This window comes from Anas acuta, chromosome 5 (assembly GCF_963932015.1).
Source record: "Anas acuta chromosome 5, bAnaAcu1.1, whole genome shotgun sequence".
Taxonomy (NCBI): Eukaryota; Metazoa; Chordata; class Aves; order Anseriformes; family Anatidae; genus Anas; species Anas acuta.
The window spans coordinates 18,365,218-18,391,234 of NC_088983.1; the positions used below are offsets into that span (position 1 = coordinate 18,365,218).

The 26,017-nt window shown below is 36.7% G+C and overlaps 1 protein-coding gene across 6 annotated transcripts in view; it reads left to right on the plus strand.

The window, feature by feature from the left end:
* The window catches only part of EML5 (EMAP like 5), a 111,215-nt gene that overhangs the window by 41,589 nt on the left and 43,609 nt on the right, over positions 1-26,017 (plus strand). For all 6 annotated transcript variants that reach the window (XR_011096913.1, XM_068682991.1, XM_068682992.1 and 3 more), the window contains exons 10-20: positions 4,457-4,669; positions 6,465-6,632; positions 7,289-7,395; positions 7,784-7,902; positions 15,922-16,108; positions 17,596-17,701; positions 18,714-18,807; positions 21,142-21,242; positions 23,097-23,299; positions 23,718-23,829; positions 25,276-25,403. Coding sequence is in view for 5 of the 6 variants with exons in the window: in XM_068682991.1 (XP_068539092.1) it covers positions 4,457-4,669; positions 6,465-6,632; positions 7,289-7,395; positions 7,784-7,902; positions 15,922-16,108; positions 17,596-17,701; positions 18,714-18,807; positions 21,142-21,242; positions 23,097-23,299; positions 23,718-23,829; positions 25,276-25,403 (1,538 nt within the window). In the remaining variant the exon portion in view is untranslated. The remainder of the gene's footprint in view (positions 1-4,456; positions 4,670-6,464; positions 6,633-7,288; positions 7,396-7,783; positions 7,903-15,921; positions 16,109-17,595; positions 17,702-18,713; positions 18,808-21,141; positions 21,243-23,096; positions 23,300-23,717; positions 23,830-25,275; positions 25,404-26,017) is intronic.

A 26,017-nucleotide genomic window follows, 5' to 3' on the forward strand; every position in this document is an offset into this window, starting at 1 on the left:
AATTAGACTGTATCAAATGTGTACATACAGGAGGAACAAATTGGAGTTATACAGGCAGCTTTCAGCCTGAAATTTCTTGATATAATTAGAACATGTGATTGTGAAAGCCTGTTTATGTAAATAGATAAAATATTTTGGCTTTGGGGGGAGGGGGGGGTTAGAAGAATTTCCTAAATATTTTTAAATAATGATCAGAATCCTGTAACACAAGAAATTCCATTGTAAATGAGTAAGGAATTTAGAGTTGCCTAATACGAGATCTGTAGGACTTAATCATGGATATAACCAGTATTAATAGTTGTCATTCCCACGGATTAGTAATGGGAAGAGCTTACAAGGTAAACCTTGTCAAAGAGTGCAGTTATTTCATTAGACCTGAAGGATGTTCAAAGAAGGTGTGCTGGAGTTTTCCAGTTTCTGGAGGAGCATGTAGCAGTTGAAATTTTCCTATTTTTTTCCTCTCTTTCTCCTTCTCTTCTCTTTTAAGATAGTATTATTAAATGAGTGTAGTGGTTCCGCTCGAGTGGGCAACCGAGCTCCACCACAGCCGCTCTCTCACTCCCCCTCCTCAAAGAGGAACTGGGAGAAAATATGATGAAAAGGGCTCAAAGGTTGAGATAAGGACAAGAAGATCACGCAGTAATTGTAACAGGCAAAACAGACGCGGCATAGGGAGACAGTAAGATTTATTGCTTATTACTAACAAGCTAGAGCAGTGAGAAACAAAGGAAAGAAACCAAAAGCACCTTCCCCCCCATCCACCCTCTTCCACCTCCTCCCCCCGAGCAGTGCAAGGGAACGGGGGAATGGGGGTTATGGTCAGTCTACAGCACTTCTTCTCTGCCGCTCCTTCTCGGTCACTCTCGTCCCCTGTGCTGTGGGGTCCCACCCACGGGATGCAGTCCTTGATGAACTGATCCGGCGTGGGCTTCCCACAGGCAGCAGCTCTTCCAGAACTGCTCCAGATGTGGGTCCGTACCACGGGGTCCATCCCTCAGGAGAAAACTGCTCCAACCTGGCTCCCCTACGGGCAGCAGCTCCTGCCAGGTCACCTGCTCCTGCGTGGTCTCCTCTCCACGAGCTACAGGTCCGGCCCGGAATCTGCTCTGGCAGGGATCTTCCACAGGCGGCAACCTCCGTCGGTGCAGGGCCACCTGCTCCGCTGTGGTCTCCTCCATGGACTGCAGGGGGACAGCCTGCTTCACCACAGACCACAGGGGTCTTCTGCTCCGGCGACTGGAGCACCTCTCCCCCTCCTTCTTCACTGACCTTGGAGCCTGCAAGGCTGTTCCTCAATCCTCTCACTCTCCCAGCTGCTGTGTGGCGCAGCATTTTTTTCCCCTATCTTAAATATGCTCTCACAGAGGTGCAAAACAACATCACTTATTGGCTCGGCTCTGGTCAGCAGTGGGGCCCTTACCAAACATGGGGCAGCTTCTAGATCCTTCTCACAGAAACCACCCCTATGGCCCCCTGCTACCACAACCTTGCCATGTAAACCCACTACAATGAGCCTTTGCTCTGACTCAGTACTAACGCTCCTGCATGAAACTCTGTGGGATTGAAACAATCTTACAGACAGATAATGTAAAATAACAAGGATATACACATAAAATTGTTATTATTGTAGAATAGTTTGGGTTGGAAGGGGCCTTAAACATAATCTAATTCCAACCTCTGTGCCATGGGCAAGGACACCTCCCACCAGACCAGGTTGCTCAAAGCCCCATCCAGCCTGGCCTTGAACACCACCAGGGATGAGGCATCCACAGCTTCTCTGGACAACCAGTTCCAGTGCCTCACCATGCTCATAGTGAAGAATTTCTTATTATAGAAGAAATGCCTTGTCCTATCACTACACTTACTGACAAAGCGTCCCTCCCCATGTTTCTTGTAGGCCCCACTGAAGTACTGGAAGGCCACAGTGAGGTCTCCCTGGAGCTTTCTCTTCTCCAGGCAAAACAACCCCAACTCCCTCCTCTTATTACAGAATTTCTAGGTTGGAAGAGACCTCAAGATCATCGAGCCCAACCTCTGACCTAACACTAACAGTCCTCACTAAACCATATCCCTAAGCTCTACATCTAAACGTCTTTTAAAGACTTCCAGGGATGGTGACTCCACCACCTCCCTGGGCAGCCTGTTCCACTGTCTAACAACCCTTTCGGTAAAGAAGTTCTTCCTAACATCCAACCTAAAACTCCCCTGGTGTAACTTAAGCCCATTCCCCCTCGTCCTGTCACCAGGCACGTGGGAGAACAGACCAACCCCCACCTCACTACAGCCTCCTTTGAGGTACCTGTACAGAGCGATAAGGTCGCCCCTGAGCCTCCTCTTCTCCAGGCTGAACAAGCCCAGCTCCCTCAGCCACTCCTCATAAGACTTGTTCTCCAGGCCCCTCACCAGCTTTGTCGCCCTACTCTGGACCCGCTCAAGCACCTCGATGTCCTTCTTGTAGCGAGGGGCCCGAAACTGAATGCAGTACTCAAGGTGTGGCCTCACCAGAGCCGAGTACAGGGGGACGATCACCTCCCTAGCCCTGCTGGTCACACTGTTTCTGATACAAGCCAGGATGCCGTTGGCCTTCTTGGCCACCTGAGCACACTGCTGGCTCATATTCAGCCGACTGTCCACCATCACTCCCAGGTCCTTCTCTGCCTGGCAGCTCTCCAACCACTCATCTCCCAGCCTGTAGCTCTGCTTGGGGTTATTGCGCCCCAGGTGCTGGACCCGGCACTTGGCCTTGTTGAACTTCATGCAGTTGACCTCAGCCCATCGGTGCAGCCTATCCAGATCCTCCTGCAGAGCCTTCCTACCCTCAAGCAGATCGACACACACACCCAACTTGGTGTCATCTGCAAACTTACTGAGGGTGCACTCGATCCCCTCATCCAGATCATCAATAAAGATATTAAAAAGGACAGGCCCCAGTACCAAGCCCTGGGGAACGCCACTAGTGACCGGCCTCCACTGGATTTGACTCCATTCACCACAACTCTTTGGGCCCAGCTATCCAGCCAGTTTTTAACCCAATGAAGCGTACGCCAGTCCAAGCCACAAGCAGCCAGTTTCTTGAGGAGAATGCTGTGGGAAACGGTGTCAAAAGCCTTGCTGAAGTCTAGGTAGACCGCATCCACAGCCTTTCCCTCATCCACCCAGTGCGTCACTTTGTCATAGAAGGAGATCAGGTTCGTCAAGCAGGACCTGCCTTCCATAAACCCATGCTGACTGGGCCTGATCGCCTGCTTGCCCTGCAAGTGCCGCATGATGACTCTCAAGAGGATCTGCTCCATGAGCTTCCCTGGCACTGAGGTCAAACTGACAGGCCTGTAGTTCCCCGGGTCTGCCCTCTGGCCGTTCTTGTAGATGGGCATCACATTTGCTAGCTGCCAGTCAACTGGGACCTCCCCCGATAGCCAGGACTGCTGATAAATGATGGATAGGGGCTTGGCCAGCTCCTCTGCCAGTTCTCTCAGTACCCTTGGGTGGATCCCATCCGGCCTCATCGATTTGTGCACATCCAAGTGCCGTAGCAGGTCACCAACCAGTTCTTCGTGGATGGTGAGGGCCAAATCCTGCTCCCCATCCCCTTCCACCAGCTCAGGGTACTGGGTATCCAGAGAACAACCAGTATTGCCGCTAAAGACTGAGGCAAAGAAGGCATTGAGCACCTCCACCTTTTCCTCATCTCTTGTAAGTTTCTCCCTGCATCTCTAAGTTTCCCCCCGCATCCAGTAAAGGATGGAGATTCTCCTTAGTCCTCCTTTTTGTGTTGATGTATTTATAAAAACGTTTTTTGTTATCTTTAATGGCAGTAGCCAGATTGAGCTCCAGATGAGCTTTGGCCTTCCTAATTTTGTCCCTGCACAGCCTCACTACATCCTTATAGTCCTCCCTAGTGGCCTGCCCACTTTTCCAAAGATTATAAACCCTCTTTTTTCTCCTAAGCTCAAGCCACAATTCTCTGTTGAGCCAGGCTGGTCTTCTTCCCCGCTGGCTCGTCTTTGGGCACATGGGGACAGACCGCTCCTGCGCCATTAAGATTTCCTTCTTGAAGAGCGCCCAGCCTTCCTGGACCCCTCTGCCCTTCAGAACCGCCTCCCAAGGGACTCCAAATAATGCTCCAAATAATCTAGGCTTGTAGAATAGTTCAAGGACACTACTTTTCTATACTTTATCTTAGAACGGCTACATGTATTATTTTTAGTAAACATTTGAAAATCACACAGTATCAAGCAGATACCAAGAAATAATAAAAACTAAGTACCACGTCCATGATTTTCTGCTAAGTAGCTTTGACAAGCCTTACAACTAATGTTGGTCATAATACGGTTAGATCAGGACAGTATTAGAATGCCAGGTTTTAACTCCGTTGGATTTTATTTCAGATATTTTTTTTCAGAATTTTACATTCTTTAAAACTGTAACTAACTCACCATTTTTATTTTGCTCTTAGGTGGAAAGGAAATAACAAGTAAGGAGGAATTGAAAGGTGTTCAGTGGGCATCATGGACCTGTGTTTCTGGTGTTGAAGTTAATGGAATTTGGCCCAAATATTCAGATATAAATGATATAAATTCTGTGGATGCAAATTTTATTGGGCAAGTTATGGTTACAGCTGATGATTATGGAATAGTAAAGCTCTTTCGATACCCATGTCTAAGAAAAGGTAATACTTTTAGTTCCTAAATGCGTATTTATGAATTTTGGTTACTCAAGAAAAAGTTTTAGAAAACTGGATTTATATTATAAGAAATTGTATAAATGGCCAATTTATTCTTAGTAGTTTAGTTTGAGCTCAAAGGTGACAGACAGTGACAGGATGGTGTATTGGCAACTGCAATAGTAACTGTAACAGTGTTTTATTTTATGCATAAAATAATCAAAAGTTTTTTGCATCTTTTATTTTGCAAAATGGTTCTTTTTTTGATAGAATTTTTGAGGTGATACAATATCCACCTTTTTTATAAGATCTATATTTTTAAGTATTTTTGCCTTGGTCTTCGAATAGTTTTAGAATAAAACAAAACAGTTCAGTTGGAAGGGACCTCTGAAGATCAGACTATTTAGTCTGTTATCAGACTGTTCCAGTGTGTTATTTGAAGTTTAAATCACATTTTCCCTCAAAATTTTAAGAAGGGTAATGACAGATCTCAAGTGAAATTTTTATAACTAAAGCCTAAAGCAAGGTCTATCATTTTTAATTTATACTGTTCATGACTAAGTGAAAAGAGAGAAAAGTGTATCTTTTATGACGTATGTTTGATGAGAAGGACTTCGTTTTTTAGAGCTGTTTGAAGAACTCCATTCTAGACACTATTAGAATTGAACTAAAACAAAGCATTGATCCCAGAGGTAGATCTCTATCTTCAAGCCTTAGTTTTTAATAAGTGTTTTCTTAACCAAAAAAAAAAGTTTGCCTGGGGACTAGTTCAAATATCTATCTTTTGAAAGAGGAAATGAGTATTATAGTTGCAGGATTGCATGTTTAATGCTGACTACAGCCATGTGATGATCTTGCTGGGTCTTAGGATATGTCTTTAAGCAATATGTGCTATTAAAGATTTTTTTTAAGCAACTGATATTCCTCCATAATTTTCTCAACTCTTTGTGTAAAAGGTGATAACAATAATTTCAATCTTCCCAATCTTATTTTTAAACCTGAGACTGCTAAGGCAGTACCTGAGATGATCCAAAAGCATGTTCTTAAAAAAACAAACAAAAAAAAACTGTCAATTTGAAGGAAATTGAATTTGTTCCCTTTTTATCCCCTATTTTGTACTAGAGTTATAAATCAGAACAGTGCTGTTAGCACCTTCTTTTTACTAACTGATCTAATTGTGTTGTAATTATGCAGGAGCCAGTGAAAAAGTTAATGTGATACAGTTATACTAGTTATACTACCATTACTAAAGCTACTAAAGGTGTAATGATAAAAATTGCTAGAAGTGCTTAGCATTCAAATGCCACAATAATAGAAGCAGGAACCAGTACTGTGAGCACAGATTGGGGTATTTTCACTAAGCTATATATAAATGATATAATATTAACATTTAAATTTAAAAATTTAAATAATGACATCTTTTCAGTGTAGAAATGGTAACTGGCAAAATCTTGGTTAGTGGGGTAAATGAATTACACTAATAAATTGCATAAAATGAAAAAATCTTCCTTAGTATACCTCATACAGGGCTATTGTATTTTCTCTCTCTCTCTAACGAGTTAAACACATATTATGGAATCCAAGTTTTCAAAAAAAAAAAAAAGACAAAATTTTGAGGACAGTGCAAAAAGTTACTGCTGTTAATCAGCATTATTATTATTAGCTTAATTATTAGTAATTAGTGTCATAACTAATTTGCTTTTTATAGTTGTGCCTTATGTGTTTCTTTTTTTTTTTTTCTGTTGTGCTTCTGAAACATTTATTCTACATGTATTGGAAGGGATTTTTGTTCTTGTTCTAGGAGCAAAGTTTAAAAAATATCTTGGTCATTCTGCTCATGTGACAAATGTCAGATGGTCGCACGATCACCAGTGGGTTGTTTCCATTGGGGGAGCCGATCATTCTGTCTTTCAGTGGAAATTTGTCCCTGATCGGAAGTTGAAGGATTCTCTTCATATAGCACCCCAGGGTAAGTACTTTATAATGCAGGGGGTGTTACATAAAATTGTTTAATGCCAATATAGAAACAGCTATTCAAAATTGCCATTGAATGAAATTGTTATTCTTTAAACTTTGCAGCTGCCTGAAGTACTTGATTGCATGACCTCATACTTGCACATACCCTTACATGTATGATCAGTCTTATTAAAGTCTTTAAACATTGTTTAAAAAAAACACACACACACACCACTATTGTGTTCCTTGTGCAATGGGAAAATTTAAAAGTTCTGTCATCTGATCAAAGTTTTGAAGTATTTAGATGATAATTTAAAAATCGTAATTGTTAGGGTTTGTTTAAAAAAAAAAAACAGTCTATAGGCATTTAATATTTGGGAAAAAAAAAAAAACATGTTTCTACCACTGACTGATACAGCTGTTATTAAGATCTCTGGTCTGTAAATTGGTGTTTGTATCTTGTACATTATTCACAGTGTATGAAGTAAAATACGTTTGCAATTGTCTGGAGTACTGGAGTCGTGTTGAGTTATATCATCAACATTAATCAACTGTATTCATATTTTAAATATTTTTATTGATTATCAAATCAGAAACATTAAGCAGCCACTTCAAACATTTCCTGTTTTGTAATTTAGGTTGCTTCATTTTCTGTTTTCTTGGTGACAGAGAGTCTGGTTGATTCTAATAGTGATGAATCAGATTCAGATCAGTCTGATGTTCCAGAGCTGGACTCTGAAATCGAACAAGAGACACAGATCACCTATCGTCGACAGGTAACAATTTTAGTTTTGATGGGAGTTGGAATGCTTCTTAGGGTTTAAGTAGGTCTTTTATCAGGACCTACTGAAATCAGAGAAATTAGGGCTGTGAGAACTCAGCAGAAATTGAGCAAGATCATGAGAATTATTACTATCTGATGCATTCAAAATATTTAGTCAAACACACACAGAAAGTGATTTCACTTATTCCTAGCATGTTCTTTAAGAATTTTGGTTGTAGCTTAAAACCAAGTTGCAATGTAAAATCACCAACTACAGTTACTAGAGACTTTTTTTCAAAAGTGTCTGTATAACATTTTTGTGGGTGATGATTGTGGGTGAATTCTCAGAAACACAATTTTCTTATAAATCTCTTAATTTACAAGTGTACTTTTTCTTAAAGGTTTACAAAGAAGATCTACCTCAACTTAAAGAGCAATGCAAAGAAAAAAGAAAAAGTGCAGCTTCTAAGCGACGAGAGAGAGCTCCAGGGAACAGTATAAGATTACATTTTGTTCATGGGTATGAAAAATAGGTTTCTTTAAAATATACAAGCAGACTACTGTTTTTGAGATTGGTATTTGTGGTTTAAAAACATAATGAAAGTCTTTGCAATTTAGTGTTTTTATTTATTTCTCTAAAAGTAAATTTGCATTAAATTAATGGTAGCATTTAAAGCTAAGCTAGAATTGTTCAGAATGTGAATTCTGAAATGAATTTACACTGAAAATTTAGCTGATGTTTGTTATTTGAAAGGAGGTGACTAAATAAAATATTTGACTATCACCCATATTTTTCAGTCCTTGAAAAGTAATAGTTCTCTTTTGGTATGGCAGCTACTATAGGAATTTTGTTTAGTTGAAGACTCCTGGGTTTTATAATACGTGTTGTATTATTATTTTATTAAATACATATTTCAAAACTCACATTTCTATACTTAATCTGAAAGAACTTAAAAATACCTCTGTTAGTTTAGGAATTAAATTTAATTTCTTACTAGATCCTGTAAGTGTGTTTGAATGCAGTTTCATTCTCTTTTTGGTGCTAATAATTGAGTAACAAAATAACTTTCTGATGCATCCTTGAAATCCTATGATTTCATCTTTAGGATTGGTAGTTTTCCATAACTTTTCATAACTGAAGATTTTTTCATCAGAACAAAGATGTGGTGTTTTAAAGCAAACTGATAAATGTTATTACATTAGAATAATGCACAGAAACATAAATTCACTTTATACAAAGCAAAACCAAAGCCTTTGTTAAATTAAGGCATTGGAAGTTGGGTAATACTGTGTTTTCTTTTCAAAAGATACCTTGTTGCAGGAATGGAAGTTACTTCTTAGAGGTAACTAAGTGAACAATAAGTTCTGATGATGTCTATCTTTTCTGTCTATAATGACTCTTAATATTAAAAGGGCTCCACATGGAATGCTCAACGAATAATTGGCTAAGAATAGTTAATCATTCAACTCAGTGATTCTGTCTGTAGCAGACATGAAGTTTAAGGAACAGTTTGGGAAATAATGACAAATAAGAAACTTAGTACAAAGTTATTTTTTTGTTTTGTTTTTAATTTCAATTTTTTGGTGGCCCAGCATTCTTAGTTGAAGATTTTTATATCTGTGTAGGAAATGCATTAAGGTGGGTAGCTGTATATAGTCTTTAAAAGTTGATCTAAGAAATCAAACCAAATGATCCTGAGGAAGATGTAGTACGAGCAAGGGCCCTGGATCTTTGGGATTATTGTTATTTCCTTCACAACAGAAGTGAAGCTTGACCAGAATATCCAGGAATGACCAGAAGTAGAATGTCCAGTTGAGTTCTGTCTGGTTACCCAATGTGCATCAAGGAAACTAATGAAGAATCCATGCTGAACAACAGATTTTTCTCAATGTCCAGGCTGTTAACTTTAAAGTGACCCACATCCAAGTGAGTAATAGGCATATTCTCTGATTCAGGAAGTCTGCTTTGCTTCACCTTTCTTTAGATGCAATGGAAATGTCTTAGATTTTCCTTGAAAGTGTAAAAAGTGGTGCTTTTTCAAACTAAGGAACTAGGAAGCTCTTTTTCCTTTCTTTGTTTTTGAGGTGTTTTTGTGTTTTGAACTTGTCAACTGCCTTGAAAGAACTTTTAAAATATTTTAATATCCTATAAGAAATCTTTTAAACCTCTTGCTACTTCCTATTTTGGAAAGGGATAAAAACAATAATGCTTACCCGGCCACTGTCTAATACAGATGAAAAAGCAACTTCTATTAACTGCTGCTAGTCTTTAAGTGCATCCTTCTCTAAGAGATCTGATGCAATCATCATCAGGTTATTAAAATGGTATGCTAACTAGTTTGGCTTCTTAAGTAATCCTCTATTTTCCTTCCACCATGTGTGACAGTGGTGGTTCAGAAACATAGAAAGGATACATCTTTTGAGATACTCAGAAGAACCTTTTCACGGACCCAACATTCATAATGCTTTCTTTTTGGTATTAGGAATAAGGATGCAGGTATAATACTTGTGTCCTGTGTTGTCTTAAAGCTACGTTGCCAATCTAACAAGAACAAGATTTAAAATAAATAAAATGGTTCAAAGGCTTTAAGCAAGATTTAGTTTGTTTCAGTATATTCATTAAACTGCCCTGATTATAAGGTGAAATTTGGTTATGGTTTGAAGATGGCATGAGATTTCTCATGTTCAGAAGTGAGTCTTGTGACACCTTGCATGGATTCCTGCCAAAGCAAATAGCTACAAATAGCATCTGAAGGGAGAAGACTATAAGTGATTCCTTCTGAGAAAATGATTACTGACATAAGGCAATATTTCCCACCCTCCTTTTCCCCTTCTTTTCCCGCTACCTTTGTGGTGAAGAATTGTCTCAGGCATGTCTATTTTGACATTCAGTTCTTTTGGAGGTTTTCAGGGGAGTGTTGTACTGTATTCTAAATTTTCCCCATAAATATATCAAAGAATAATGTACAAATTTTGAAACATTTACAGCATCAGAGAATTTACTTCTTTCCCAGGTATCACACTACTTATGAAGTAGTCCCTGATTTGGCTATAGATGTGGAACTTGAAATTGTGGGTGGGATCCAGCTTCAGACTAAAGGAATTTACAATTACTTGCTAAAAGCAGGTGTTCTTATCTGTGTATCTCAACTTTAGTTACAGTCAGTGGAGATCAATTCAGTAGTTAGTGGAGCTTAGGCAGTGAAACTGACTGTTGACTTCTGGTCTCCTGAGTAGCTCTTCAGGCTCCATTGACTGAACACTGTTGGTCAAAATATATATCTGTTAATACATCTGAGACATGTAAGCATAGTTAGGTTAAATCTCAATCTGGCTATTTGTGACTTTGATAATGGCAAAAGGTGTTTTTTTTCCTTTTTTTTTTTTTTTTTTTTTTTTTCCCTGAATGTTATTGATAGTAACTTTCAGAAAAGATAGCTATATCACGATAACTTAAATCAATCCTGGATGACTTGATTAGATGTTACTGAAGACTACCTGAAAACATCAATTACCACAGAATGCAATACTGTGTTTATTGTGCCTTGTTATACATTATCCAACAAACATGATCCAGAGTTTTCTTTCATTACTGTTTAGTTTCTAGTCACTAACTGACATGTCTTGTAAATGACTTCTGTGGTTTGCTTTCTGCATGTGAAGAAATTGTTTCTCTGTGCTTTCTCTGAGCTTAGTTAATAATCTGAGTTCTAATACGTAGATGTAAGTATTTTGGAACTGTGTAGCATATTCTGAGGGCATGATCTTTTTCACATCTGCTTGGACTGCCTGAGTCCACCAATTTATCCTTTCGGTGAAAAGTGCATACATAGTCAGGGATTTAGTAAACTGGCATGTAAGAAGAATCAGAAGAATTTTGTAACTGGGTTACAAAATTTCTTAGTGCTTCTCAATGTTTTGGCAAAATTATGCTTTATTTTAATTGTAAATGAACATTTTTTAAAAAAGTAAATGGAAGAAGTGAACTAAAACCCAAACTTCTGATTAGAGTAAGTTAAAAATATAAAAAACTGTTTTTCTGCATCCTAGATATATTTTGGATGTTTTGGGTACTCCTGTGATATATGACATTCATGTTTTTAGTTTCACTGTGTTTAACTTAAGGGTATATAGGCAATTGTTTTAACAAGAGCTGAGGAAAAATTGTATTTCTTTCTTTCATAGCTGCTTTTTAAAATAGTCTCATATAGGTTGTATTTTTATCACAGGTTTTATTATTCTGTGCTTGCAAAGAGGATTTTTAACAAAGCTGAGTGCACAGTGAAGCACAGGAATATGATGTCTGAGCAAGAATAGGTCCAGATGTCTTCTTTGGCACTGTGCCCACCGCCATAATCCCTGCCCCTCACTGAATGTTGTCATGTCCTTAAGCTGGTTTTGTTGCATACTGTGATAGGTTATTTTTGTTTAATTTCTTCGTAGTTAGGTAGGTAATTGTATATGGTGTGGACATCAGAGAAACGTGCCTGCTTGTCTTGACTGACTGTTGTGCTTTGGGTCAGGCGGAAATCATTCCACTTCTAAATAACCACACATTGCTGTTGGGGGAATTTTTTTGTGAAGGGTATGGGTGGAGGGAGACCAAAGCCTGGCTAAAAACTTGTAAGTCTATATAGTAAATCTATATTGTAAGTCTAAATAGGTCACATTGACACGAACAAGGAGCAGACAAAACACAGCCTCAGAGCTGATGGAAACAAATTTTTCTAGAGACCTTGAAGGGGCAGTAACTCAGGAGACACTGAAAGGCTGCTGATCTGGGAGAAACCCTGAAGTTAGAAATTTGCCTGTGAGTACTAATCTGAACAGTGGGTAGGAAGAAGACTTGTTTACAAGCTTTTATTTCTGTACTATCACATTTTTGCTGTTTTCAGAAGTTCACTGTGTTTGTAGTTTAATGAAACCCAGCTTGAGAGTTCACAGTATCACAGATGATACAAAACTGTGAGGTGTGGCTGGCACACCAGATGGCTTTACTGCCATTCAGATGGACCTGGACAGGCAGAGAACAGGGCAGAGAGGAATCTCATGAACTTGAAAATGGGGAAATGCAAAGTTCAGCATCTAAGGAGGAATAACCCCATGCTGCAGTACATGCTGGGGGGCTGGGGACCATGGCTGGAAAGTAGCTCTGTAGAGAAGGACCTTGAGGTCCTGGTAGACAGCAACCTGACCATGATTTAGCAATGCACCCTTGTGGCAAAAAAGGCCTGCAGTATCTGTGCTGAATTAGGAAGTGCTTTGCCAGCAACCCAAGGGAGGTGATGCTTCCCTTCTACTCAGGACTGGTGATACGTGGAGCACTGTGTCCCGTTCTGGGCTCCCAGTACAGGAGAGACATGGACATACTGGAACAAGCAGGGCTGCTAGGATGGTGAAGAAACTTGAGCATCTCTGTTATCGAGAAAGGCTGATAGAGCTGGGACTGTTCAGGCTGGAGAAGAGAAGGTTGTGGGGGGATCTTATTAGTGTGTATAAATACCTGAAGAGAGGGAACAAAGATGAGGAGGCCAGAATCTTCTCAGTAGAATCACAGAATTATAGACTGTCCTTAGCTGGAAGGACCCACAAGGGTTATCAGAACCCAAAAATCAAACCATACGTCTGAGAGTATTTTCCAAATGCTTCTTGAACTCTTGACAGGCTTGGTGCAGTGCTGACTTCCCTAGGGAGCATGTTCCAGTGCCCAACCACCCTCTTGGTGCAGAACCTTCCCCTAACCCCCAGCCTGACCCTCCCCTGTCCCAGCTCCATGGCATTCCCTCGGGTCCTGTTGCTGTCCCCAGAGAGCAGAGCTCAGCGCCTGCCCCTCCGCTCCCCTTGTGAGGGAGCTGCAGGCCGGCATGAGGCCTCCCCTCAGCCTGCTCTGCTCAGGGCTGAACAAACCAAGGCACCTCAGCCGCTCCTCATGTGTCTTGCATTCTAGATCCTTCACCATTTTTGTTGCCTAGTACTGTTTGTTGACAGGACAAGACACAATATTTGCAAATTAAGAAGGAAATTTGCACCAAATTTTCTGAACACCAGAAAACTTGTTTTTACTATGAGGGCTGTCAAACACTGGAATAGGTTTCTGAGATAGGCTGTAGAGTGGAGATACTGAAAGCCCAACAAGACAAGGTTCTAGCTAACCTGCTTGAGCAGGGGAGTTGGACACAAGTCTCAAGAGGACCCTTTAAATCCGAACCATTTATTCTCAATATTTTAATGCTTTTGTTTTGCTCAGGCAGATCTATGCCTTAAGATAGCTGACTTGGAGTCCTGTTACTTGTACCTTTTGTTGAAACTCTTCTAACTGGGAGGGGGATGTACTGTCCTAAACCCAAAATACATGGATAAGACAAAGGATAGAAGGGGATTTGAAGCTTGGGAATCGCACTCTGTATTTAACTGTTTAGGTAAAAAAAAGTCAGTGACAGTTTAGATGAGAATTCTCCGGACTATTGAAACGACAGGGTGTTTCCACAGCATGAATATAAAATTGTATGCTCTTCCATAGCTAATCTGTGACTACCACGTATCAACATCTCTGGGAACACTGCAAGAAGCATAGAAATCATAGAAATCTTTCAGTGAAAATTCCTCAGCTGATATTTCAGAAGGTCTGTGGCCTGCTGTTGAGTGTGTAAATTCCTTTGGGAATAACTGCTTTTGTATTTTCCTACCACTTAGTTTGTGCAAATAGGCTGCAAATAAGCAAACACATATTTTCAAATAATCACCAACTCTTTCACTCTTTGAGACTAGAGTAGTAAGTACTGTGAGAAATTTTCTGTGAAGTATTATCCTTTATGTTGGTCTGTTTCTTATTTGCTAGTTCACCATGGTCCTGGTTAGACAAGTTAGTACATCTGTGTTTAAACCATTATCCAGTAACGTACTGATTTGGCATGACTGAAATGGATCCATGACTGGAGTTCTCAGAATAGTGTGCATTAAGCTCTAAATTGGTCAACCAGCTTAAAGATTTATTACTTGACCAGTGCATATTCTTACACCATACAAGCAAGAAAAAATGTATATATTTATATAAATATAAATTTATGAAAGGCTATTCTACCCTGGCTGTGTAATTTCTGTCATTTAAACTTTTTAAGTGTCTTGCATCTAGTAGTTGTATTAAATACTATCCCATTCATGTTGTGTATACCATATTGGTATGTGTATGGATGCATCTTTGTCTTATGTGACGCTTTAAAGACTCACTATTAGAAAAATATCCTGTGTTTTTTTCTGCTTAAAAATAATGTAATTTGTTCTGTTGATATTTGCTTTTAATTACCCAAAGAAAATAACAGCATGTAAAGTATAACATAAATACTAAAGATTTCTGTTATTTTGTAGCTACTGATGGTGAACACTCAGTTGTTTTCTTTGCTGTGAATGATTTCCTCATCATTTTAGAACTTAACTATTTCAGTTAGAAGTTGGCTGAAAAAATACTTGGCTAGAGTATAATGATCTCTAAATCAAAATAATTAATTGCCAATTCAATCACATTCAAGCATCATACCCTTCCTATAAATTTAACTACAGGTATAGAAATGTAAGCAGAAATGTATCTTTCTAAAATAATTGGAAAGTTGATTTAGTGAGGATCTATAGAAACTGGAGCAGGAACAGAAACAGATTAACCAAAGAATTAAGAGTGTAAAAACAGGAATTGATGGGCTGTTGTTTATATCAGAAGAAAGAAAGGAATCGCTTTAAGTTGGTGTTTGTAAATGTTTCTTCCATTCACTACAAGGATAGCGTTATTAAAAATATTACTTTAAAACTTGCTTGTTTGATTAATGTTTTTTAGGTTTCTGAGCCTCATACATTGTTTTTGAAAGTAGGTCTATAACCATTTTGAAAATGCCTTTTTTGTTGTTATGGAATATTGAATCACACCTAGGAAGAAATATGTCGACCACAGTATACATCCACTGGGAGCTGGTCCCAGTCATGCCCCTTGTGGTGTCAGTACTAAAAGGAGACAGGTTTTCCTTAAAAAAAAAAAAAAGTTATCCTTCAAAAAAAAAAAAAAAAGCTCACCTGAAAGAAAAAATATATTTATTTATAGCTAGAAAGTTTCAATATTTCAATAAACTTTACATTTTATGGTGTCTACGTTGTCCACATTCTTGTAGAAAGTTCTGCTGTTTGATTTCTGAGCATTAAGAGATAGAAAGTGTCCAGAGAACTAGTTTTGGCTATTTCATTTAATTTTGTTGCATGCCTGAATTCTCCATGTGGTTTGGAGAAATTATTAGCTATGATAACTTTCTATTTTGCTGTGGCTGTTAAATAGCAGCCACTTTCAAACTAATGCTAGTGGTATTGATGTGTGCATAGTAGATTAAATTGATAAATTGACATTCCTTTGGTGGGAAAAAAGTTAATCTTAACACACCAAAATATTAATTGGTAAGTAATCTGAACTTTCACATTTATGAAATGCATTTTGCATAATTTTATGTCATAAAGTTTCAATATGTATGGTTATGACCTTGATGCACAAACATTTTTTCTTTAGTTACAGAGGTTACGACTGTCGAAGCAATTTATTTTACACTCAGACTGGTGAAATTGTATACCATGTTGCAGCGGTGGGAGTGGTGTACAATCGACAGCAAAACACACAGCGCTTTTATCTAGGTCATGATGATGACATTCTTTGCCTTGCTATTCATCCCTTAAAGGACTATGTTGCAACAGGCCAGGTAGGAAGCGTGTTTATCAGCAATAAGACTGAAGTTGTTACCACTGAAAGCCTATTTTGGAGAAAGGAGGTCCAGCCTACATTTATTCAGGTGGCAGACAACGTTAATTAATTGTCAAGAGAAATGTTAAAAACTGCACCATAGGTGTATTTTTTTTTCCCCCTGGTTCTTTATACTAATTCTGACAATAGTCTTTAGATGATTCATTTTTTTAACCTTTTTTTTTAATGAATATATATATATTTTTTTTTTCAGCATTATTTTATGTTGCTTCTGCATGATAACAAGTGAAGGAAATGTCCAATTAGTGTTTTCTTTTATATCTTTGTTGTGAAATTAACTATGAGAAGCAGTTGAAATTAACTATGAGAAGAGTTGCCTCTCAATTTCATGCATTATGGTTTTGGTTATCACTTCTAATCAAGCCATTCTTTGTACCTACAACGCAGTTCATTTTAGCTTTCTCTAGATGGTAATTTTAGGTGAATCTTTTCACTTGTTTTCTAAAAAAGATCTCTTCCCATAAAGTTTTGTTCACCAAACATTTCAGGCTCTATTGCTGCTATTATTATTGAATTGTCAAACTTCAATAATAGAAGTTTGACAGAAGTTAATGAAGTTTTGCTTATGATACCCTTAATTTGTGTAAAAGAAAAAAAAAAAGCTTGAGAGGAACATGAATTTGCAGGTCAGCTTAGAGATTAAATACCAAAATGTGGAAATTAATTCTGTCTCATTTTTGAGTATTAAAGAGTAAATAAAAATATGCCTGGAATTACTTTATTTTAAAATACCTCGTTAGCAGCTAAGTGATAAGCTACATTATATACTACCTTATATCAGTATTTTACATATACATATTATATACTAAATTACCTGCAGAAATTAGGTTATACAGTAATCAAATTAATCATGCAGGATTGGTTCAGATTTTCCTGAAAATGGACCTTATGAACAAAGTGAGGGTTACCCCACAGGTATCAGTGCAGTAGAACCTGACTCGTAGGGTACTTTATTACTTGTGGTGACCTCAGAAAGTAATAGAAGTCACCTTGATTTCTCAAACATAAAGTAGTTTATACTAGCCATAAAAATAACCCATTATTTTTAGACAGAGAATGATTGAAAGAGTAGTAATTGATGGAATAAATATGCCACAATGCAATCTATTAAGGGATTTTGTTTGGTTTTGCTGTTTTTTTTCTCCTTCCCCAGAAGAGGAGTCTATTGTAAGGTTGGTTAATAGTGATTAATACATCCAGGTTCTTTGGAGGACTTTGGAGAGCTAGATGTGAGAATAGTAGTTGTGATGCTGAAGGAATAATATTTTGCAAGCCAGACTCAAGTAATACCAGGAAAATTTTATCACTCTGAATTATTTCAAATACTTTTTGAGGTATTTGTCAATATTATGCTTTCAGACAAATATGTCAAGTAACTGACGTGAAAGAGAAATGAAAAATGGTTATAAATATGTTTATTTTCAGGTTGGTCGAGATTCCTCAATACACATTTGGGATACAGAAACAATAAAACCACTCTCAGTATTAAAGGGCTATCACCAGTATGGTGTTTGTGCTGTTGATTTTTCAGGTAATAAGTATTTGTTAATTTATTTATATACAACTTTCCTTCTGTATGAAAATGCAAGCTAATTAATCCTAATGAACTATTGAGAATTCCTTTACATTGAAGGTTTTGTATGAAAAATGCTCTCCAGTGATAAATGTCAAAAGAGAGAGGCTATTTTAGAGTGATAATTCATTTAAAAAAAAAAAAAAAACAACAACAACAAAAAAAGTGCTGTCTTGAAATGTCAGAAAGTTCAAGAATGGGCTCTGTGCCATTTAGTAGCTAGGCTAATCACTTTGAGTAGTGCGGGGTCTTTTGTTGCTTAACTTTCTTTGGCTCTCCTTTTTCAAGACATGAATCTCATTTCACATTATGGCATGTATGCTTAGCAATTTCAAAGATGGGTACACGTTAGCAATATGTTGATTTTGAATAAGCATAAATAACTTCTTTCTTAGGACTTAATGTGGAATATGTGTCAGAGTTGCTGAAAGACTTGACACCAGTAGTATGCTTAGGAATGTTTCACTAATTTCCTAATTTTGCTTTAGTGAAATTAACAGAAAATTTTAAAAATGAACCGGGATTTTCAGAGTGAACAGAAAACACTAAGCTGTTTGTGATGAAGGTTTTTAGCAGCTACATCAGCAACTAGCAGAGCAAAGGAATGGTACGGACACATGATATCTAAGTGCAGGTTTTAGACAGAGTAATTTTAAAAGCTAAGAACTGCGGTTGTAATTTTTAACCATGAAGTCTGTGTTTTGTTGAGTTCACAATTCTTAATTGTTAAATCAAATGTAAAGTTCCTAACATAGTCCTAAACTCCATCCAATTTACTACTCAAGCTTAAAAACATACTGATGTCAAATGTACCTCTAAGTATACCATAGCTGTCCTTATTTTATGCTTATTTACCTGTTTCTATGTTCTTATGATATTTCTGAAGGTACAGTGTTCTTTAGTGTAGTTTCTTATTATTGCAGCATAAGGTTATCTATCTACTCTCTCAATTAGAAATGTATTTTTCTAGCGGATGGGAAACGTTTGGCTTCTGTTGGAATAGATGACAATCACACTATTGTACTCTGGGACTGGAAGAAAGGAGAAAAGCTTTCAGCAGTAAGGTAGGAATTTAACTTCATTTTAAAATTTGTACCTAGGTTTAGTCTCACATGACAGTGAGCAACATATATTAATTAAAGAATAATAGTCCTCTAAAGTTTCACTTAAGTTATACAGGTGATTTAGCACAGCCTTAATATTTTTTTGTAGTTAAAATGGAAGCTGTGATAGAATCTACAAGAACTACTGCTGTGGCAGTTCAAATGCTGAGGAAAAAAGACAAAGGAATGTTTAGTTACATGTTTGTGCTCTGAAATGATTTCTTTAAAATTCACTCCATGCATTTCCACTCATCGGTTCTATAACTTTTTATGCTAAAAAAACTTACATATTTATACAAAAGTTCTGTACATGTCAACTGTCTAGTTGAAATTTGTAAATTTGTCTTTTTTTCTTCCTAATAATCCTAGCTTCTGTGGTCCTCTCCGATATTTCTGCACATAGATATGTGCACCTCTTGTTCTTTACTCACAAGCAGTGCTCACATAACCTGTTATTGTTTCCATGAATCTCATATTCATGTCACCTTTATACGATTGCGGGACTTTGCAAGTCACTGACTTTGGCTGATGCAGAGATGTCATTTCCAGACCTCAGATTACCTCTAGTCAAGAAAGTATTTTTACTTTGGTTGTTTTTTTGGCCCTTCAAGAAATGGTGGTATATGCTTTGCTTTTCAGATCTTTTGCATCAAATATCATCCTCTTGGGATGGTAGTTTGTAGCTATTTAGCTCAGTTCTCTTTTCTTTGAGGTTCCTTACTTTTCCTTTCTGAATCCTGATGAGCCTGATCTAACTTTGAAGTTGGCCCTGCTTTGAACAAGAGAGTAGACTAAATAACCTCAAAAAGTTAAATATTCTGGAAGTTTATTGATTCAGCACAGATTATTGCATATATATGTTTATTAAATAAAGTTTTGATCTACAAGATAGAATCTTATTTCTAATATTGATAAGTATTTTTTGAAACCTTTGAATTTGCTATGTTTAAGTATTATTTTTAACAGAGCAATAATGTGAGTACTTTTCCCCGCTCTGTTTTCAGTATGCATGCTGTTTGAAAAGGATTTATTACTCTTTCCTGATACAATTAAAAGTGTATAGGCTTCATGTTTATCCATTAACGTCTTTATTGCTCTTCAGTGATAGTTAAACTTATTTTTTTTATTTTGAACATGATTTGAGTTTCATGTGAATGAAACTGAGGAGATGATGAAGAGAAAGGAGAGCACTCCCCTTCTAGTTATTTACTAGAAGTCCAGTTAGTTTGGCTTCTGTGAAAATGCTGTTTTTGTCCTTTCATTTTTTTTTGCCTTTCACATGACCTTTCACATAGGCCTTTTGGAATATTTCTTTTTTTTTTTTTTTTTTTAATCCCTCTACTCCCTGAACCCACAAATCTCAATTTTTCTAATCGAACTTTAATCAGTTTAGATTGGATTTCATTTCTGGGTTGTCTTTTATCCTACCTACTCAGAGGAATGGAATAGAATTTTTGAGAGCAGCATCTGTACTTTGCGGAGTACAGCATGAATTTGGAAAGGAACTGGTAGCTCTTTGCTATGGGTTCATTCAGTGGTCTAAAAAACACAGAAGGTAAGAGTTTTGCTGTTGTTGTCTAGAGAGGAGAAGTTAGTGGCTCTTCTGCATTTTAAAGAAATAAATATTAGTGAGCACTTCTTGCATAGATAGCAAAAAATAGTCGACAGCTGTCTTTCAAACTCTGGGACTGAAGCAAAGCATGGGCTTTTATGTATTTAGGAACATACTAAGAGGTCTAAAACATGCAACAGGTTTCAGTGCTTCTAAAGCAAAATGAAATTTCCACGTAAAATTGATAGGGCAATAGATTTTTAATTCTAACAAGAAACTAACAAGAAAAACAGAAAAATCAACTAATGAGAATTAGTGGATGAGAATGGCAATTTATTTACAGACTAAAAGATGGATATAAATAAGATATACAACTGTACATCTTTAAACTTCGTGATAAGCTGTCCAAGGTCTGAATGCCACATATATATATATATATATATATATATATATATATATATCTGCATCAATTTTCAGTATATCACTTTGTACAGAAAAGGCCACCTAGTGGATTTCTGAAGTAATGTAATCACTCACATTTGGGAAGTAAAGGCTAATGGCAAATAGAGCAGGACGCAGTATGTTCATTCCTTGGCTTTCATCCTTATAATAAAATAATTGTAAGTGATTTGGAAGTACATGTTAGCAAGATAAAGAAAGTATACAATACAAAAATATTTTTTAATATGATGAAGAGCTATAATTCAATTTAAAACAGGAAAATATTTTGCTTTATATTTCAGGGGAAGCAAAGATAAGATTTTTGTTGTTAAGATTAATCCTTATATGCCTGAAAAGTTGATTACAGTTGGAATTAAACACTTGAAATTCTGGCGTAGAGCAGGTAAGGTAACTTTTAATTTTTATTACAGTAGTTTCTGTGATTTGAAATATAAATAAACTCTCTTAACATGTGTTTCTTGCATGAAAGGGAGATATCTTCTTTGTTTATCTCTAAGTTAGCCTTGTCCTACTCTTTGTAGAAATAAAGCTAATTGGCACAATAGCAGTAGTGATTCTATATAAGATCAATTTTCCATGTTGCTAGAGCTACACAAGTAGAGAAAAAAAAAAGGATATTCTACTGACTGATTTTATATCCAATAATAATATATCAAATCTCAAAATAGTGCAGAGCTCTAAAATAATAGAACAGTTTTTGGAAGAAGGACAGTTTGAGCATGTATCTTATAAAGATACACAAAAATAAATCTAAGGTGATAAAAACCACATACAAAACTTCAGACAAAGTACTTGAAGTGGACACACCTGCTAGTTGAGACCTCTTTATTTAGATACCTCTATTGAGCTTGACAATTAAAAAACAAGATAAGCAGACTTCTTTATGTGCTTGAAAAACTTTGGACAGTGAAAAAAGCCATTCCCTAATGTTAGTGTGAACGTCGTTGTACTGAACCTCAAAAAGTGTATGTACACACATGGACTAAAGACTAGCTTACATGCTAGGAACCCTCTGACTATTCAAACAATCTCATCGACTCACCTGAGTCCCTGCTAAAGCTTAATTTTAGAAATAAAAGTCTGTGATAAGAAAAATTATACTAGTTTTCTCAGTTCTGTCTCCAAGATAAATTAGTCGACATTGTCTGAGAGCAAGCTGTTGAAGTCTATATAAATTACTAATTTTAAGACTAGTGCTTGCTAAATAAAGAACAAAGTGCATAAGAGAATATTTACTGGGCAAATTACTATGTATTAACGTGTTATATTACTATAATTCTTGCAGAAGGAAATCTTAATTGAGATAATAAAAGCAGAGATGGTTCTTTTGAATAAAAAAGAAATTAATTAAAATGCCCACTTGGTTTTAGGGCATTGCTCAGTCAGCAGGAAACAAATTTCTTGAGTAGTGCCACCCATCTCTGTGAACCATTGGCAAGGTAGTCACTGTGAAACACACTTAACAGCATTAATGTGTGGAATAGAGGATCAGTGCACCTTAACAAATGCAAAGTCTGTGAAGTCTGCACTGTAACAGGTGCACTTGATATGAGAAGTGATACCAAATTGTATACTTAGGACTTATACTTAGGACAAATTGTATACTTAGGACTTATACTTTCATCAGTGCCAAGTGATAGCAAAGAGTTTGAGACCTTGCCTCTGTAAGCATGAGAATGGTACAAAGCATCATATCCTGAGCAGCTTCTGTTTTTATACTACATGAAGTTTCTTGAAGTTTCTTGAAGTTTCTTGAAGTTTCTATCATTACTTGAGATAATGGTATTTTATAGAATTTTAAAATTCATATAACTGCAATGTGTCAATCATACAGAGGTCAATACATCAAACCTCAAAATTAAAATTCCCAAAAACATATCATGAAAAGGATGAGACGTCAAGGTGTAAACAATTTTTTTCAAGTGCATTTTATGAGGGAGTTCTTTGAACTGTGGTAGATACTATTTTTTTATGTTTATAGGCGAGGTTTCCAAATGTACTTTCTCTTTGTTCTATGTCTGTGTTCATGTATGTACATATTCAAAACCAGATTCAAGTAGTAAGTTAGAAGTAACATTTTATCAAATAGAACAAAAAGTCTATTTTGTTAGGCTTGCTTTATAGAGGATATGGTTACCGAGATGAGAAAGATCTGTTGCTCTGGGTAAAGTTACATAGTTTTGGGGAAATACAATAACAAGCAAACTCTTGATTACTTGTTTTTCTTTTAAACCAGGGGGAGGACTAATTGGGAGAAAGGGCTGCATAGGTGCAATGGGAAGAACTGATACAATGATGTGTGCAGTATATGGCTGGACTGAAGAGATGGTATTCTCTGGAACTTCCACAGGGGATGTCTGTATCTGGAGAGATGTGTTTCTTATAAAAACTGTCAAGGCACATGATGGTCCTGTGTTCAGCATGCATGCATTAGAAAAAGTAAGTTAACTGCTAGGATACAACATAACTAATGTAGACCCAAATAAAAGTGTTTAGCTATGATATAATTTCATTTTCCTGTTCCAGCTACCTCTTTGTTAAGCCAGAAAGAATTGCAAGTTCACCATCTGAATGTAGGGGGGATTGTACTGTCAGACTATGTTGACCTGCTATATTTGTTATTATGTGATGATTTGTGTGAAGTTTGCATAGCAGAAGTTTAGAGGCTTAGTTGTCTTATGCTCAGTTGGTAACTCGGAAGAGTGAGACTAACTAGAAAATCACGAAACTTGTTTACAATGAAACCTTCAGAACTTGCATAACAACATGAGTTAGTATGCTGTAGTAATCTGTTGGTTATGAAATATTAAGGAAAGATGATCAGTGATTCTAACTTTTGGATTTTTTTTTTTTCCAGGGATTTGTCACTGGAGGAAAGGATGGGGTAGTAGCTCTCTGGGACGATACCTTTGAACGCTGTCTCAAAACGTATGCCATCAAAAGGGCTGCTTTGGCTCCTGGGTCTAAAGGTAACGCAGCAGACTTTTTCCTCATTTTGATTTTATTTAAAATACTTTCTTTAGAAAACTTTTTTTTTTCTGTGGAATTGCTTTACCCAGTCAGGTAAGATCCACATTTAACATAACAAATACTAAAAATTAATATTTTTAAAGCTTTTCTGATTCTGAATAAGTCATATTTCTGTTGTTGAGGCATGGCTTGCTGTAGTGTTTGTTTGCACATTTGATGGGGGCAGATCTTAATATTTAGAACGAAAGAATCATTTGGGTTGGAAAAAAACTTAAGACCATGACTTCCAACCATCAACCTAACTATACCAAGTCCCTCACTAAACCATGTCTCTAAGCGTCACATCCACATATCTCTTAAAAACCTCCAGGAATGGTGTCTTAATCAGTTCCCAGGGCAGCCCATTCCAATGCCTAACTACCACTTCTGTGAAGACCTTCATGATATCCAATATAAATCTCCACTGGAGTAACTTGAGACCATTTCCTCATGTCTAAAGTCCACTTCCTTATGTCCTATTTACCCTACTATCTGTGTGAATTAATTGATTTAACTTTGAGTCTGTTACCTTCCAGCTGATTTTTTTAAAGTGATGACCATAAAGCCTATTATGTTATTATGTTTCTAATTATGAAGTAACCTTTTCTGATCTTTTTTGTTTTGGAGGAGTCTACAAAAGGAATGGAATTTAGAATTGTGGTTAGTTTGGTAAGGGATTAGTATGTTTTATGAATTTTATGACTTAATTTTCTGTAATTGCATATGTGTATTGAAATGATTTAAGAATTCTTTAATTCCTATTCCTTTAACTTGTTCTTGCTCTTAGTGTTGATTTATGGTTTTCCCTATTTGATGTTCTGGAAATAAGGTCATGTCCTGTTGTGTGTCCCATGTCCGTCCTCCACTAATCTATTAAATTTGTATTTTCTGTGTTTTAAAATATATGATTTAATTTTCAGAAATCATGAATGGAACACCCATTAACTAAAACATTCTGTTACTGCTTTTCTCATTCTCCTATCTGTTCAATGAAATGCTATGTTTAAAAGTACCATAAATGCTGTATGAAAAGATAGTGATATAGCTGATATTTCACATGCATATTTTTTCAGTAGGATTGTCAGTGAGTGAGGCTGATGAAACTTCAGAAATACCCTGAAAAGAAAGATTAGTGGCATTTGCTTTGTATAGTGGCTTTATTATGGAAAAAAATCTCAAACTAGAAGTTTGGAAGAATGACTAGTGTGTGTTCTTTCATTGGTTGGGCAATTGCTAAATACTCCTAAATGAGTCCAAACATATAAATTCTTCTATGCAGGACTACATTCTTGCTTGTTTCCTACTGAGTATCCTTTACTACAATCAGAATGTAATGTGTACATGTGAAAAATCCTCTTTAAGGCATAAAAGAAAATTTTCTGTCTTATAATATTTTAATGTTCTAGGTCTCCTCTTAGAAGATAATCCTTCTATACGTGCCATATCTTTAGGACATGGTCATATTTTAGTAGGCACAAAGAACGGTGAGATATTGGAGGTGGATAAAAGTGGACCAATAACTCTTCTGGTTCAGGTACGTGTTAGATATCAGTTAGATACTCATTATCACAAATACTGTTTTATTTTTTCAAAGAAAGACTGTTGTGAAATAACAAGCATTTTAGTAACTACTAAAGTTAACAAGTTACTGTCATTCCATACATTGTTAAGGCTACGATAAAGCACTGTGAATCTTTCATGAGCAAAACAGATCACAGAACGTCATGTTGAAATTTGTTCATCAAATTCATTCTGTCAAATAAACTGAAATATAGTTTTAGTCTAAAAATGCAGTAAGTCAATGGATCCTCCACCAAATTTCTTGCTAACTTGTTTTGACTATTAATTACTTTTTTGTCTCTTTTGAAGTTTATTTTTAGTTTCTCATTGTAATCACATTAAAAAAAAAATTCTCTTTGCTATACCAAGCAGACAGCATTTCTTAAATCTGTCTACAAAACAGGTTGTTTTGTTTTGTTTTACAAAATATGTCATCATACAATTTCCTTTCATACTTAAATGTAAGTCTCTGTATCTTCAAGTTTGTGAGTGGTCAATGCAATATGTAAACAATTGGAGCTTTTAAAGAATGTATTAGAACCTGATGCTCTCATTTAGGAAAAGGAAGATTCTAGGTGTGTGTGTGTG